General features: G+C 37.3%; 1 protein-coding gene across 2 annotated transcripts in view; it reads left to right on the plus strand.

The window, feature by feature from the left end:
• NUP210L (nucleoporin 210 like) overlaps positions 1-17,845 on the plus strand; it is a 95,249-nt gene that overhangs the window by 16,050 nt on the left and 61,354 nt on the right. For both annotated transcript variants that reach the window (XM_069480530.1, XM_069480529.1), the window contains exons 8-10: positions 2,153-2,221; positions 3,446-3,552; positions 4,563-4,703. In XM_069480530.1, the coding sequence (XP_069336631.1) occupies positions 2,153-2,221; positions 3,446-3,552; positions 4,563-4,703 (317 nt within the window). The remainder of the gene's footprint in view (positions 1-2,152; positions 2,222-3,445; positions 3,553-4,562; positions 4,704-17,845) is intronic.

A 17,845-nucleotide genomic window follows, 5' to 3' on the forward strand; every position in this document is an offset into this window, starting at 1 on the left:
TGGCATGGGTGGCTGGTGGTACTGTTCATGGAGATGGGGAATATAAGAGAAAGAGCAGTTCTAAGGGAAAAGATAATGAGTTCAGTTTTCACATTAACTTGAAGTACCTGTGGGACAGATATCCAAGCAAAAATTTTCATTATGCCTCTGGAGGAGAAAGATTGAGAGTGAAGATAAATATTTGAAAGTTATCAGTTTATAGATAGGTGATAGCTGAAGCTATTGTAGAAAAAATCACCTAGGGACAGTATATAGAGTGAGAAGATAAGTTGGCCAAAGACAGTACTGTGTCATGCCAGCTTCTAAGGTTCATATGGAAGAAAATGAACTCTAAAGGAGACCCAGAAAGAATGCTTAAAAAGTAGTAGGAAAACCAGATGAGGAATTTATGAAGAGGAGAATTTACTCAGGTGAAATCTGGCAGTGATGTCAAGGTAAGATAAACACTGAAAGGCTGTAGTAACTAGGTCTTGGGTCACTTTGTCAGTAAAACAGCTTGGCCTTGAAGAGAAAAACAAGGTAGAAGTTTGAAAAAGACATAAGGAGGACTTTTTTTTTTGAGATAGGAGAAACGTGAACATGTCTCTAAGTTAAACAGAGAGAGATGGCAGAGATTTGGGAGAAAAGAGAGCCAGTTGATGAAGCAAGTTTTCTGAGAGGCAAGAGAAAAATGAGATGCAGAACACGAGTGGAAATACTAGATCAAAGGAAGGATATCTTATTCTGATATGGGAGGAATGAATCGGTTTAGAGACCTGTTGAGAGGTTTCCTCATCTGAAAAATGAAGGGAATGTTGTATTTCTGCATTTCCTTCTAGCTCTTTTTTTTTTTTTTTCCCCAGAGACAGGGTCTCGCTTTGTCACCCAGGCTGGAGTGCAGTAAAATAATAATAGCTCACCGTAACCTCAAACTCCTGGGCTCAAGATATCTTCCCACCTCAACCTCCTGAGTAGCTAGGACTATAGGCGCATGCCACCATGTCTGGCTAATTTTTTAAAAAGTTTTTGTAGAGACAGGGTCTCACTTTGTTGTCTCACTCATCCTGCGTCAATCCTCCTGTCTCAGACTCCCAAAGTGTTGACGTTACAGGCATGAGCCACTGCACCTGGCCCCTTCTAGCTCTCATATTTTATGAATATTATATTAAAATACATGTCAGAACCTAACCTAGTTTGGCACAGAGCTGCCTATACAGTCTTTAGAAGATTTACTTTAGTGAATAGATAAAAGTAATCTTTAATTGGTATATTAATTATATGTATATCAGTAGCTCATTTGGAGTATGTGAGGCAGCTTTAAAAGTTTAATCCCCCAAGCAGATTAAGTATTATTTTACTTCCATTATCTCTGTAGATAATGTAGTGATAAATTATAGTCTGATTCATGACTGAATTAATACAACTTCTAAATTAGTATATTTTGAATTAATGAGTATTTTCTGTTTAGTCGTCTCAGGTACACATTTCTCAGAGCAGAAGTAATTTCTTCTTAGCTTTCAGATGTGGTATCTTTTTGAGAGGGAAGAATATTCCTAATTAGATTCTATACAGATCAATATTGGAATAAATCTGCATTTCTGCTAGAATTTAACTGAAATGGTAGTGGGTAGTATGATATAAAGTGACCCAGAAATATCTCTGGTGGCAAATATAAAACATTTTGATAGTAAAGATTTGCTGCAGATAATAGAAAATCAACTAGTGATTTTGAAACTGTCTGTGGAGTCCTGGGCATGTTGGCAGATGGCAAGTCATGCCCTTTCCTCCCCCTCCATCATTACTCTTCATCCCTTTAGACAGGTCTCCTCCTCCAGAATGGCACCTCTTTGTCCTGCTCTCCATGTTGGGCTCCTGTGTAAGAATATTTGAAGAGAGGGATCTGTAGCTAAATGAATGTTAAAAGCACAGAGCATGATCTTTTTTTCTCCCATTCCACTTCCTCAAATTTGAAATTCAGGAATACCTGACTCATGTGATTACTAAAAGTCCCTCAGACTTTTTGCAGAAGTGTACACATTTAAGTTTTGGCTTTCCAAAGGATAATAAAAGAAAAGATTTTTGTTTGTGGGCTTGTTATTTTTTTTCTTTGGTACCTCACCTTTTTCTTTTCACTCAACTATGGCTTACATGGTTTCCTTAAGCAAAAATTAAGATGTCCATATGCGATCTGTATCTGGACTCCCAAACTGCACCATATATGTTGTGGAGCCTGGATTTTTAGGTATTTTTAGATAGTAGTTTTCAGAAAGTTGTATAGTTTAAGCAATTTCACTAAAATGAGTGCGTTAAAAACTAGAGTGCTGGCCGGGCATGGTGGCTCACGCCTGTAATCCTAGCACTCTGGGAGGCCGAGGCTGGTGGATCATTTGAGCTCAGGACTAGCCTGAGCAAGAGTGAGACCCCGTCTCTAAAAATATAGAAAGAAATTAGCTAGACAACTAAAATTATATAGAAAAATTAGCTGGGCATGGTGGCGCATGCCTGTAGTCCCAACTACATGGGAGGCTGAGGCAGAAGGATTGCTTGAGCCCAGGAGCTTGAGGTTGCTGTGAGCTGCCGCCACGGCACTCTAGCCCAGGCAACAAAGTGAGACTCTGTCTCAAAAAAAAAAAAAAAAAACTAGAGTGCTTCTTAATTAATTTCAAATTCAACCGTACTTTGACATGTTTTCTCACATTGTTCTGGATAAATGCCATCTTCAAGAGTGAAATATCTTGAAACAGACTGTGAAAAAATATGAAAATCCATGTAATATAGTCTTTAGAGTTAGGAAAAGAGACTTTATACAAGAAAAAAGGAATTTTAATTTCCTTAGACCACATGAAACAATGACTGTGACTGAAAGAAGTGGAAATATTGCCTCACACATTAAGGAAGAGCCACCATTGTGGTTTATTCTTGTCTATAGAAATAAATGATAGTATTTCTTTATACCTGAGATGAGCTAAGTTAAACCAGGATTTTTCAAACCCTTAATTATTATGCAATTTGAGAGAAGGAATGAAAATATCTGCGTTGGAAACCATCTCCATCTCTTAGCAAGTTTTGCTGTTTAAATAGCTTTTTTTTTTTTTTTTGAGACAGTCTCACTTTGTCGCCTGGGCTAGAGTACCATGGTGTCAGCCTAGCTCACAGCAACCTCAAATTCCTGGACTCAAGCGATCCTCTTGCCTCAGCCTTCCGAGTAGCTGGGACTACAGGTGCACACCACCATACTCAGCTAATTTTTACTACTTTTAGTAGAGATGGAGTCTCACTCTTGCTCAGGCTGGTCTTGAACTCCTGAGCTCAAGCCATCCTCCTGCCTCGGCCTCCCAGAGTGCTAGGATTACAGGCATGAGCCAACACGCCCGGCCTGAGTAGCTTTTTAAAGTTTGTATTTTTTAATTCATTGTAGAAAAATGTTGGCCTCTTCTAATATTTTTGTTTCTTGATTTGTATATAGGTTTTACTGTCCAACCTGGACACCGATGGAGTCTAGAGGTGGGACAGGTGTATGTCATTACAGTAGAAGTCTTTGATAAAAGCAGCACTAAGGTCTATATTTCAGATGTGAGTCTCTCTTTTGTATTTTTCTAATCCCCTTGTACAGGTAACTCCTTGAGTGGGCCATCTTTATGGCTAGAAAGCCCTCTTTCTTCTTTTGCTTCCAGACTTTTACCTTTGGAAATGCAAGTACTAGTTTTTTATTATTATTAAATAGTTTTGTTCTTGAGGAATGCTAAACCAGAAGTAAAAGATACAATTTGGTCAGAATTATACAAAGGAGTTGAAGAGAGTGCCAGTGATAACATTTTGGAGGGGATCCTCATTCTACAACCTCACTTTAGAGATGGTTACCACAGTTTTGTAGTGGTGAGAGTAGTAGTATGAGTATCAGATGTGAAAGGTTGTACTTGCTCTCTAGGATCCTTTTTTTCCAGGATCAATTTATGGAATGGTACAAATTACAGTAAAATTTACATAAGTGATGACTTTCTATTCCTGATGCTTGCCATTAACGGATCTTTCAAAAAGACCATTTATTTTTATTTATTTATTTTTTTGAGACAGAGTCTCACTCTGTTGCCTAGGCTAGAGTGAGTGCCGTGGCGTCAGCCTAGCTCACAGCAACCTCAAACTCCTGAGCTCAAGTGATCCTCCTGTCTCAGCCTCCCGAGTAGCTGGGACTACAGGCATGCGCCACCATGCCCGGCTAATTTTTTTTCTATATATATTTTTAGCTGTCCATATAATTTCTTTCTATTTTTAGTAGAGGTGGGGTCTTGCTCTTGCTCAGGCTGGTCTCGAACTCCTGAGCTCAAACAATCCGCCCACCTCGGCCTCCCAGAGTGCTAGGATTACAGGCGTGAGCCACCGCGCCCGGCCCAAAAAGACCATTTAAAAATTACATCTTCCCTACTTAGAATTTCCACAAGGGACAGCAAAGTTGTTTTTTTTTTTTTTTCTATTTTTATTTTTTTTTATTTCCTGAATGCATAGCCACAGTTTTATGTATGCTTTGGGATTAAAATGGCTTTAGGGAAAGAACATGTCTTCCAGTTTACATTGTTGATTTTCAGAATCTCAGGATTTCATACAACTTTCTAGAAGATTACTTTGAAGAGCACCTAACTACTGTGAATGGATCTTACCATGTAGTAAAAGCCCTGAAAGATGGTGTTGTGGTGATAAATGCATCCCTGACTTCCGTCATTTATCAGGTAGGAATTAAAAGAACGATCTTTGTATCCTAAGAACACCGAAGAGGATTGGATGACTTTTTTGTTTTTGTTTTTTAATAAAGATCTTATTTATTTATTTATTTTTTAGAGATGGGGGTCTCACTATGTCACCCAGGCTGATCTTGAACTCCTGGCCTCAAGTTATCCTCCTACCTCAGTTTCCCAAAGTGCTGGGATTAAAGGCATGAGCCACCAAGCCCAGCTTTGGCTTACTTGATTTGTAAGCAGATATATGGCATATGCCAACTTTATCTTTTATAAAAATAAAAAGGATACTGATAAATAATCCACTCAGTAGTTTTTACCTCTACAAATTTTCTGTTCCAATCTTGGCTATTGTACATACAGTATCTGCATTTGTAGTCATTGTGTATATATCATTTGGGGTTCCTTTAAAAATTATTTCATATGCATATTTCCATATGTCATCAGGTACCCCACATAGAGTACTTTTTATTCTAAAGATCCAAAAAGTCAATATGCCATTTTATTTACCCATGCCTCCAACATTGAACTTTTGCATTATTTTCAGTTTTTTGCTATTGTAAATGGCATACATTTCTTTCCTTTTGGTTAATTTCCATATTTTGTAATACCAGAAATGGAATTAGTTACTGGGTAAGGTGATAAGGAATGAAATCTGTTTCTAGTGTCTCCAAAATAGTGTAAGTGGGCCGGGCGCGGTGGCTCACGCCTGTAATCCTAGCACTCTGGGAGGCCGAGGTGGGCGGATCGTTTGAGCTCAGGAGTTCGAGACCAGCCTGAGCAAGAGCGAGACCCCATCTCTACTAAAAATAGAAAGAAATTATATGGACAGCTAAAAATATATATATAGAAAAAATTAGCCGGGCATGGTGGTGCATGCCTGTAGTCCCAGCTACTCGGGAGGCTGAGACAGGAGGATCGCTTGAGCTCAGGAGTTTGAGGTTGCTGTGAGCTAGGCTGACGCCACGGCACTCACTCTAGCCTGGGCAACAGAGTGAGACTCTGTCTCAAAAAAAAAAAAAAAAAAAGAAAACAAAATAGTATAAGTGTCCTGACTTTTTTTTTTTTTCATCACCACCACCTCCTTCCTGTCCTGACTTTTAGTAGCCTTCCAAACCTGCTTCCCACTCCCAAGCCTACTTTTTCTCTGATGCTCCTTTCACCCAGTTATTTAAGACAAATCTCAAGAGTCACCCTTGACTCTGCCTTCTCCCTCAGCTTCTATCTTCAATACATTATTAAGTACTATGTTAATTCTTCTGAATGTCTCTCAAATCCATTCATTTCTTACTATTTCCACTGCTGTCTTTCATCTAGACTTCCACAGTGGCTTCCTAACTGGTGTTCCTAACTCCAGTCTTGTCCCTAGCTAGAATGATATTCCAAAAACTACAAAAATGATGATGTGTTTGTTTACCATTTTAAATTTCTTTGATGGCTACTGATTTTAAGGCAGAGTTAAAACTTCCTAACATGGTTTTATAGGACCCTCTATGAGAGAGATCACAAACTAGTAGCCTGAAAACTATCTCGGTTTATAGTCTTGCTTTTTATTTTGGCAAGTAAATTTATTTTTTTTTATTTATTTTTTTTTTTGAGACAGAGTCTCACTCTGTTGCCCAGGCTAGAGTGAGTGCCGTGGTGTCAGCCTAGCTCACAGCAACCTCAAACTCCTGAGCTCAAGGGATCCTCCTGTCTCAGCCTCCCGAGTAGCTGGGACTACAGGCATGTGCCACCATGCCCGGCTAGTTTTTTCTATATATATTTTTAGCTGTCTATATAATTTCTTTCTATTTTTAGTAGAGATGGGGTCTCGCTCTTGCTCAGGCTGGTCTCGAACTCCTGAGCTCAAACGATCCGCCCACCTCGGCCTCCCAGAGTGCTAGGATTACAGGCGTGAGCCACCGCGCCCGGCCGTAAATTTATTATTAATTGGGAAATTTCAAAGAAAACCCAAGATTTCTGATCTTCTACAAAAGTATGAAGATCTGACAAAGATCAGCTGGAACAGATAGTGACCATACCATTTAGATTATACTTTTCAGTCTGCTATAGTTCCTATCATTCCTTTTTATCTTATATCCAGCTTAATAAACCAGTTTATAGTCTCTCCTGGGCACTTGTAGGCATTTGAGTCTGTAGCTCTACCTAAATGATTGGCCCCTGACAACTTCTCCAGCCTCAGGTCTTGGCACTCTCTCTCTCTTACATTTCAACCATGCTGAACTTTCAGTTCCTAGAAAATGCTTTGCTCCTTTCTGCCTCTAAGTTTTATTTTTTGTTTGTTTTGTTTTTATTAACAAATGCAGTTCCTTTTGTCTACAACATTTTCTCCCTACTCAGTGTACAAGTCCATAATATTTATCATGTTAATATTTGCTCCTGTGACTATGTCTAATTTGTTCACAGTGTTTCTTTAACATTTAATAGAATGATGTATAGTTGGTACAAATAAATATTTGTTAAATGAACATATGATATTTGGATTAGTTGTGGTCGGGTATGAAGCTACAGTCATTATTATTATTATTATTATTTTTGAGACACTGTCTTGCTCTATTGCCTGAGCTAGAGTGCAATGGTGTCAGCCTAGCTCACTGCAATGTCAAAATCCTGGGCTCAAGCCATCCTCCCGCTTCAGCCTCCATAGTAGCTGTAACTACAGGCGCACACCCCCACACCCAGCAAATTTTTCTTTTTTTTTTTTTTTTTTGGTAGAGATGGAGTATCACTATTGTGCAGGCTGGTCTTGAAGTCCTGGGCTCAAGCAATCCTCCCACCTCAGCCTCCTAAAGTGCTAGCAGTATAGGCATGAGCCACCACACTTAGCCTTTCTATATTTTTTTAGGAGCCTTGCCAAATTCACTTAACAATTCTAATAATTTATCTGTAGAGTCATTTGGATTTTCTATCATATCGTCTACAACCATTGACAGTTTTGCTTCTTTCTTTCCAATCCTAACCCAGTACTTGTCTCTTTTTTCCAGTCCTTATTTTATTTTTCTTCTGGCCTTATTCACAGTCTCTAATACAATGCTAAATAGGAATGGTAATGATGGACATTTTTGTCTTGTTTTTGATCACAGAAAGGAAGCTTTTACCATTTCTCTTAAGTATGATATTGGCTTAGGGTTTTTTTTTAAGATACACTCTATCAAATTATTTAAATTTTCTTCTGTTCTTAGATTCCTGTATTCTAGATGATGGATGTTGTGTTTTATTATATATTTTTATGCATCTATTAAGATGATTATGTGATTTTTTTTCTCCCTTTTTCTGTTTTTGTGGTAAATTGCAGTGATTGGTTTTTGATGTTAAACCAATTTTACATTACTGGTTTAAACCCAGTTTAGTATTTATGTATTACTTCTGAATATTGCTCAATTCTGTTTGCTAATATTTTGTTCAGAATTTTTTGCATTCCATAATGATTAACAATGTTGAGCATCTTTTTATGTACTTACTTTCAATTTGTGTGGGTTTTTTGGTTTTTTTTTTTTAAAGACAGGGTCTCACTCCATCACCTGTCACCCAGGCTGGAGTAGTGGCTTGATCACAGCTCGCTGCAGCCTTGAACTTCTGTTTTTCTCATTTTTAAAAAAATTTTAAGTTTTCAGAGGCCAAAGTGGGAGGATCGCTTGAGATCAGGAGTTCAAGACCAGCCTGAGCAAGAGAGAGAGCCCCAATCTCTACAAAAAATAGAAAAAATTAGCTGGGCATGGTTGCACACACCTGTAGTCCCAGCTACTCGAGAGGCTGAGGCAGAGGGATCACTTCAGCCCAGGAGTTTGAGGTTGCTGTGAGCTACGATGACACCACAGCACTCTAGCCTGGGTCACAGAGCGAGACTCTGCCTCAAAAAAATAGAAATAAAAATAGAAATAAAAATTAAGTTGTCTTTTTGCTGTTGATAGGTAGGATTCCTTTATATAGTCTGGATATGAGCCCTTTATCAGATATATGTTTTGCAAATATTTTTTCCCAGTCTGTGATTGGCCTTTTCATTTCCTTAACAGTATCTTTCAGAAAGCAAAATATTTTAATAGTTTTGATGAAGTACAGTTTATCAATTTTTCCTTTCATTATTTATATTTTTGTTTTCTGTCCTAGAAATCTTTGCCTAAACAAAGGTCACAAAATCTTCTAGATTTTTTATAGTTTTAGCTTTCATGTATGGTTCTATGATATATTTCAAGTTAATTTTTATATATGGTGTGAGGTAAGGGTTGAGTTTTATTTTTTTCATATAAATACTAAATTGTCCCAGCACCATCTTTTGAAAGGATTATCCTTTCCCCTTGAATTACTTTGGAACCTTTGTCAAAAAGCAGTTGACCTTTCTGCTTTGTGGTAACTGAAAAAAAAAAAAAATGTTGACCATATGTAAGGGTCTGTTTTAGGACCCTTTTTTTTTTTTTTTTTTTTCTGTTAGTACCCTTTTTTTTTTTTTTTCTGGGCACTCTGCCCCTCCAAAGAGTGTGGGACTCTATTCTTTGATCTAAATGACTAAATCAAAGTCCTCTTTGTGCGATTACTGTAGCTTTATAGTAAGACTTATAATCATGTTTTGTAAGTCTTTGTTCTTTTTCATAATTGACTATTGTAGTTACTTGAAATTCTATATAAATTTTAGAAACAGTTGTCAGTTTCTACCAAAAAACCTACTGGGATTTTGTTTTTTTTTTTTTTTTTTTTGAGACAGAGTCTCACTCTGTTGCCCAGGCTAGAGTGAGTGCCGTGGCGTCAGCCTAGCTCACAGCAACCTCAAACTCCTGAGCTCAAGGGATCCTCCTGTCTCAGCCTCCCGAGTAGCTGGGACTACAGGCATGTGCCACCATGCCCGGCTAATTTTTTCTCTATATATTTTTTAGCTGTCCATATAATTTCTTTCTATTTTTAGTAGAGATGGGGTCTCGCTCTTGCTCAGGCTGGTCTCGAACTCCTGAGCTCAAATGATCCGCCCACCTCGGCCTCCCAGAGTGCTAGGATTACAGGCGTGAGCCACCGCGCCCGGCCAGGGATTTTGTTTTAATTGAGATAAAGTTCACATAACATAAAACTAACCAGTTCAAAGTGTACAATTCAGTGGCATTTAGTACATTCATTATGTTGTACAACCATTACTTCTACCTAGTTCCAAAACATTTTCATCAACCTCAAAGGACACCTGATGCCCATTAGCAACTATTCTTCCTTCTCCCATCTGCCAAGTCTCTAGTAACCAATAATCTGCTTTCTGTCTCTATGGATTCACCTATTCTGGATAGTTTATAAAATGGAATTAACCAATATGTCACCTTCTATGTCTGGCTTCCTTCACTTAGCATAACATTTTCAAGATTCTTCCATATTGTAGCATCTACCTGTCAACGCTTCATTCCTTTTTTATGGCTGCACAATATTCCATTTTATGTATATACCACATTTTGTTTATTCATTTATTCATTGATGGACATTGGGGTTGTTTCTACCTTTTAGTTATTGTGAATAGTGCTGCTGTTAACATTCATATATAGGTTTTTATGTGAATATGCATTTTCAGTTCTCTTAGTGTACTAGCAGTGGAATTGCTGAGTTATATGATAACTATGTTTGACTTTTGGGGGACCTACCAAACTGTATTCCGTAGCAGCTGAATTCTTTTACATTTCCAACAACAATGTATGAGGGTTCCACTTTCTCCACATCCTTGCTGATACTTGCTCTTTTCTGTTTCCCTTTTAAAATTTTATTATAGCCATACTAGTGGGTAGTAAGTATTTCCTCACTGGGATTTTGATTTGCATTCCTCTAATGACTAATGATATTGACCATATTTGCATATGCTTATTGGCCATTTGTATATCTTCCATGGAGAAATGTCTATGCAAGTTCTTTGTCCATTTTTAAATTAGGTTGATTGTCTTTTCTTATTGAGCGGTAAGAGTTCTTTATATATTCTGGATGCTAGACCCTTATTAGACATGATTTGCAAATATTTTCTCCCATTCTATAGGTTGTCTTTTCATTTTCTTAATATAATCCTTTGATGGACAAGAGTTTTTAATTTTGATGAGGCCCAATTTATCTATTTTTGTTGTTAGTTTTGTTGATTGTGCTTTTGGTGTTCTATCTAAGAATCTACTGCCAAACCCAAAGTTATGAAGATTTACCCCTATTTTTTTCCTAAGAGTTTTATAGTTTTAGCTCTTATATTTAGGTCTTTGATCCATTTTGAGTTCATTTTTTTATATAGTGTGAAATAGGGGTCCAACTTCATTCTTTGCATACGGATATCAAGTTGTCTCAGCATCATTTGTTGAAGAAGTTATTTTTTCTTCTACTGAATGGTCTTGCCACCCTTGTCAAAATCAGTTGCCCATAGATGTATGTTTTATTTGTGGACTGTCAGTTCCAACCCATTTGTCTATTTGTCTATCCTTATACCAGTACCATGCTGTTTTTGATTTGTGGCTTTGTGTTATATTTTGAAATCAGGAAATGTGAGTCTTCTAACTTTGTTCTTTTTTTTTCAAGATTGTTTTGTCTACTTGGGGGGTCCCAACGAATTCCATACCCATTTTAGGATGGGCTTTTCCATTTTTGCAAAAAAGGCCATTGGAATTTGGATAGGGGTTGCATTGAATCTATAGATCATTCTAGGGAGTATTGCCATCTTAACAAATACAAGTATTGTAATACATGAATACAGGATGTCTTTCCATTTATTCAGGTTTTCTTTAACTTAATGTTTGGTAGTTTTCATTGTACAAGTCTTTCACCTCCTTGGTTAAATTTATTCCTAAGTATTTTATTCTTTTTGATACTATTGTAGATGAAATTGTTTTCTTAATTCCTTTTCAAGTTGTTCATTCATAGTATATAGAAATACAGCTGATATTGGTGTGTTGATGTTGTGTATGGCAACTTTGCTGACTTAATAACTCTAGTAGTTTTTTTGTGGATTCCTTTTGATTTTTTATATATAAGATAATGTCACCTGCAAATAGGGGTAATTTTACTTCTTTCTTTCCCATTTGGATAGCTTTTATTTCTTTTTCTTGCCTAGTGGCTCTGGCTGCAACTTGTAGTACAGTGTTGAGTAGAAGTGACAAAGGTGAGCATCCTTATCTTGTTCTTAATCTTAGAAGAAAAGCTTTCATTCTTTCATTATTGAGTATGATGTTAACCATGAGATTTTTCTATGTAGCCTTTATCACATTGAGGAAGTTCCCTTCTATTCCTGTTTTGTTGAGTATTTTTATTATGAAAGGATGTTGTATTCCTGGGATAGATCTCACTCAGCCATGGTTTATAATCCTTGTTTTTTTTTTAGACCAGGGTCTTGCCTAGGCTGGCCTCAAACTCCTGGGGATTTGGTTTGCTAACATTTTGTTGAGTATTTGTGTGTGTGTATATGTGTGTATATGTGTGTGTGTGTGTTTGTGTGTGTGTATATATCTCCATAAAGGATATTGGTGGGCAGCTAGCTTTCTTTTTTGTGATGTCTTTGTCTGGTTTTGGTATCAGGGTAATGCTGCTCTCATAGAATGAGTTAGGAAGTGTTCCCTCCTCTTCTATTTTTTTTTTTTTTAAATGTTTGAGAAGCACTGGTGTTAATTCTTTCAGTGTTTGGGAGAATTCTTTAGTGAACCCATCAGGGCCTTGGCTTTTTTTGTTGGGAAATTCTTTATTCCTGATTCAATTTCTTTCCTTGTTATAGGTATGTCCAGATTTTCTATTTTCACTGGGTCAGTTTTAGTAACTGGTGTGCTTCTAGGAACTTGTCCATTTCATCTTGGTTATCTAAATTGTTGGTGGACAGTTGTTCATAGTGTTCTCTTACAATCTTTTTTTATTTCTGTAAGGTTGGTAATAATATCCCCATTTCATTTCTAATTTTAGTAATTTGTGGATTCTCTCTTTTTTCCTTAGTCATTCTAGTTTTATCAATTTTGTTGATCTTTTCAAAGAACCAATTTTTGGTTTTGTTGATTTTTCTCTGTTGATTTTCTATTCTCTATTTCTTTTATCTCTGATGTAATCCTGATTATTTCCTTCTTTCTGCAAGTTTTGGGTTTAGTTTGCTCTTTTTTTTTCCTAGTTCTTTAAGATTTACAGTCAGTTATTGATTTGAGGTTTTTCTTCTTTTTACATGTAGGTGTTATAGCTGTAAGTTTCCTCTGAGCATTGCTCTCACTGCATCTTTTAAGTTTGGTATGTTGTTTTTATTTCATTCATCTCAAAGTATTTCCTTTTCTGAGATGAAGTCTTGCTTTGTTGCTCAGCTAGTCTCAAACTCCTGGGCTCAAGACATCCTGCCCCTTCAGCCTCCTGAGTATCTGAGATCATGAGCCCGCACCACTGCACCTGGTTTAAAGGATTTTTCTAATATTCCTTGTGAGTTCTTCTTTGAGTCATTGGGGGTCTTTGTTTTCGGGTTTTTTGTTTGTTTGTTTGTTTGTTTGTTTAACAAGACAGAGTCTCGCTCTGTTGCCTGGGCTAGAGTGCCATGGCGTCAGCCTAGCTCACAGCAACCTCAAACTCCTGGGCTCAAGCAATCCTCCTGCCTCAGCCTCCCAAGTAGCTGGGACTACAGACATGTGTCTCTATGCCCGGCTAATTTTTTTTTTCTGTATATATTTTTAGTTGCCTGGTTAATTTCTTTCTATTTTTTAGTAGAGATGGGGTCTTGCTCTTGCTCAGGCTGGTCTTGAACTCCTGACCTCGAGCGATCCTCCCACCTCAGCCTCCCAGAGTGCTAGGATTACAGGCATGAGCCACCGTGCCTGGCCCGAGAAGATACTTTATATGATTTCAGTTTTTAAAATTTAGTGACACTTGTTTTGTGGCCTAACATATGGTCTCTCTTGGAGAATGTTATATGCGCACTTGAAAAGAATGTGTATTCTAGTGTTTTTGCACAAAGTGTTCTCTGTATGTCTATTAGGTATAGTTGGTTTATAGTGTTGTTCAAGTCCACTGTTTCCTTATTGATCTTCTTTCTGTTGGTTCTATCTATTATTGCAACTCGGTTATTGAGATCTTTAACTATTATTATAAAATTGTCTATTTCTCCCTTCAATTTTGTCCATTTTTGCTTCATATATTTTGGGTCTCTGTTGTTAGGTGCATGTATGTTTATAATTTTTGTATCTTTTTGATGAATTGACCCAATTATCAATATAGGACGTCCTTCTTTGTCTCTTGTAACAATTATTATTATTATTATTATTTTTTTTTTTTTTGAGACAGAGTCTCGCTTTGTTGCCCGGGCTAGAATGAGTGCCGTGGCATCAGCCTAGCTCACAGCAACCTCAAACTCCTGGGCTTAAACGATCCTACTGTCTCAGCCTCCCGAGTAGCTGGGACTACAGGCATGCGCCACCATGCCCGGCTAAATTTTTTCTATATATATATTTTAGTTGGCCAGATAATTTCTTTCTATTTTTAGTAGAGACAGGGTCTCACTCTTGCTCAGGCTGGTCTCGAACTCCTGAGCTCAAACAATCCACCCGCCTCGGCCTCCCAGAGTGCTAGGATTACAGGCGTGAGCCACCGCGCCCGGCCCTCTTGTAACAATTATTTAAAGTCTTTTTTGTTTGGTAATTGTATAGCATCTCCCCTACCAACTCTCTTCTGGTTACTATTTCCATGGACTGACCTTTTACTTTCTTTTTTTTTTTTTATTTCAGCTTATGATGGGGGTACAAAAGTTCAGGTTATGTATATTGCCCATGCCCCGCCATCCCCCCAAGTCAGAGTGACCTTTTACTTTCAACCTATGGGTGTCTTTGGATCTAAAATAAATCTCTTATAGATAGCATGTATTTGGATAATGTTTTTCTTTATCTATTCTGTCATTCTCTGCCTTTTAATTGAAGAAGTTAATCCACTTGTATTTAAAATACCGTTGACCCTTGAACAATGCTGGGATTAGGGGCTCTATCCCCTACACAATCAAAAACCTGTGCATAATTTTTGACTGCCCCAAAACTTAACTACTAGTAGCCTATAGTTGGCCAAAAGCCTTACCAATAACATAGTCAATTAACACATACTTTGTATATTATTTATATTATATCCTGTATTCTTACCAAATAAGCTAGAAAAAAGAAGATGTTATTAAGAAAATCATAAGGAGGAGGGGTTAGTCTTGCTGTCTCAGGGGTGACAGAGGTGGAAGAAAATCCACATATAAGTGAACCTGTGCAGTTGAAAGTTGATTGTTCAATGTTAACTGTAATTACTGATAGGGAAGGACTTTTGCCATGTTGCTATTTATTTTCTTTTTGAGACAAGGTCTCGCTCTGTTGCCCAGGCTAGAGTGCAGTGGCATCATCATAGCTCACTACAATCTCAAACTCCTGGGCTCAAGTGATCCTCCTGTCTCAGCTTCCCGAGTAGCTGGGACTACAGGTTTGCATCAACACGCTGAGCTAATTTTTCTATTTTTCGTAGAGACATGGTCTTGCTATGTTGCTCAGGCTGGTCTCAAACTCCTGGCCTCAAGCAATCTTCCCACCTCAGCCTCCCAAAATACTAGGATTACAGGAGTGAGGCACTGCACCCACTCTATTTTGCCATTTTTTTCTATATGTCTTATATATTTTTTTGTTCCTCATTTACTCCATTACTGCTTTCTTTTGTGCTTAATTGATTTTTTTGAAGTGTATCATTTTGATTTTCTTTTCAATTTCTTTTCTGTATTTTTAAATTTTCTTAATAGCCTTGGGATTACAATTAATGTTTTAAATTATAACAATCTAGTTTGAATTAGTATGAATTTAGCTTCAATAGCATACAAAAAGTTTGCTCTATAGAGCTCTGTCTCTACCCCTTTATGTTATTATTGTCACAATTTACATCTTTAAGCATTGTGTGCTCATTAACATAGGTTTATAATTATTGTTTTGTTTCATTTGTTTTGTTTTATGCATTTGTTCTGTTTTTTTTTTTTTTTTTGAGACAGAGTCTTGCTTTGTTGCCCGGGCTAGAGTGAATGCTGTGGCGTCAGCCTAGCTCACAGCAACCTCAAACTCCTGGGCTTAAGCGATCCTACTGCCTCAGCCTCCCGAGTAGCTGGGACTACAGGCATGCACCACCATGCCCGGCTAATTTTTTTCTATATATATTTTAGTTGGCCAGATAATTTCTTTCTATTTTTTAGTAGAGACGGGGGTCTCACTTGTGCTCAGGCTGGTCTCGAACTCCCGACCTCGAGCCATCCACCCGCCTCGGCCTCCCAGAGTGCTAGGATTACAGGCATGAGCCACCTCACCCGGCCTTATGCATTTGTTTTTTGGGGGTTTGGGGGGTTTGTTTTTTTTTTTAAGACAGGGTCTTACTCTGTTCCCCGGGCTAGAGTGCAATCACATCATCATGGCTCACTGCAACCTCAAACTCCTGGGCTCAAGTGATCCTCTTGCCTCAGCTTCCTGAGTAGCTGAAACTACAGGTGTGCACTACAATGACCAGCTAATTTTTGTATTTTTTGTAGAGACGGGATCTTGCTATGTTGCTCAGGCTGGTCTCAAAATCCTGGCCTTAAGTGATCCTCCTGCCTTGGCCTCCTGAAGTGCTAGGGTTACAGGCATGAGCCACCACACCCAGCCTAAATTTCTACTTTTAATTGTTCACTGCTAGCATATAAAAATATAATTGATTTTTTGTATGTTACCTTAAATCTTGAAATCTTGCTGAATTTGGTTATTAGTTCTAGTAATTTTTGTGTAGGTTCCTTAGGATTTCCCACATATACAGTTATGCCATATGCAAATAAAGACAGTTTACTTCTTTCATTCTCATAAATATGCCTTTTAGTACTTTTTCTTACCTTATTGCAACCTCTTCTACAATGTTGAGTAGAAATGGCGAGCTGTACATGTTTGTCTTATTCCTGATCTTAAGGGAAAAGCATTCAAACTTTCACCATTAGGTATAGTCTTAGCTATAGATTTTGTGCAGATGTTCACTCTCCGGTTGAACATTTTCTGTTCCTAGTTTGTTGAGAATTTTTATCATGAATTGGTATTGGATTTTGTCAATACTATTTCTACCTCTACTAATTTGACCAATATGGTTTCTTTTTAGTCTATAAATATGGTGATTTCATTGATTGATTTTCTAATATTAAACCAACCTTGCATTCTTGAGATAAACCTTACTTAATCATGATTTGTTAACCTCTTATGTACTGCTAGATCAAATTTGCTAAAATTGTGTCAATAAATTTTGCATCTATTTTCATGGGCCCTGTAGGTTTTTTCTTCTACTTTTTCTTATAAGTTCTTTATCCACGTATACCAAAATCTTACAGTTCTGGAGGTCAAAAGTCCAAAATCAGTTTCAGTGGGCTAAAATGTTCTTTTAAACTGAGAGACTTATTTTCAGTTTATGATCCAACTACCTTAAGAGAGTGAGGAAAAAATCAAGGCCAACATTGCAGATATGAGACTGCTAATATATATTTCAGGACTTTTTCTTAAAAAAAGACAGGGTCTCACTACATTGCCCAGGCTAGATTTAAACTCTTGGGCTCAAGCAATCCTCCTGCCTCAGCCTCCTATGCACCTGGCTAGTCTTTCTTAAAAGACAGATAGATAGATTTTGCCTTCAAAGAAAAAATACCAGTGTAACTGAGTGTGAGGACTCCATTTTACCTGTATAGGTTTCCCTACAAACCCTATGCTTGTTTTTAAGTATGAGGAGAATGTCTTACCCCAGCACCTTTCAATGTTCTCCTTTTCTTCTTAGTATTATAGCTTGTAATATCCCTCTGCCTTTACAGTCTATGAACTTAACTGATGGATGTCCAGTGGTCTTTCTGAAACTATGATTTCCCTTCTTATGTTGCAGTTGAAAGTTGGTTGTTCAATGTCAACTGTAATTACTGATAGGGAAGGACTTCTTTTATTTAAGAAACTTTTTTATTTAAGAAAATTTTAAACTCTTTTTCCTGACTGTAATACATAGTTTAGATCCAGCAAAATCTCCTTCATTATTATTGAACTATAGTAGTTGTACTTCATTATTGAGGAAAAATATTTATTTCTTTTACAGATAAAAACTGGTTGAGTAATTTATTAGCACACCATTTTCTTGATGTTTTGAGTATATGAATGTATCTTTTTATTTTTATTTATTTATTTATTTAT

The sequence above is a fragment of the Eulemur rufifrons genome, chromosome 8 (genome assembly GCF_041146395.1).
Source record: "Eulemur rufifrons isolate Redbay chromosome 8, OSU_ERuf_1, whole genome shotgun sequence".
In the NCBI taxonomy this organism is placed as follows: Eukaryota; Metazoa; Chordata; class Mammalia; order Primates; family Lemuridae; genus Eulemur; species Eulemur rufifrons.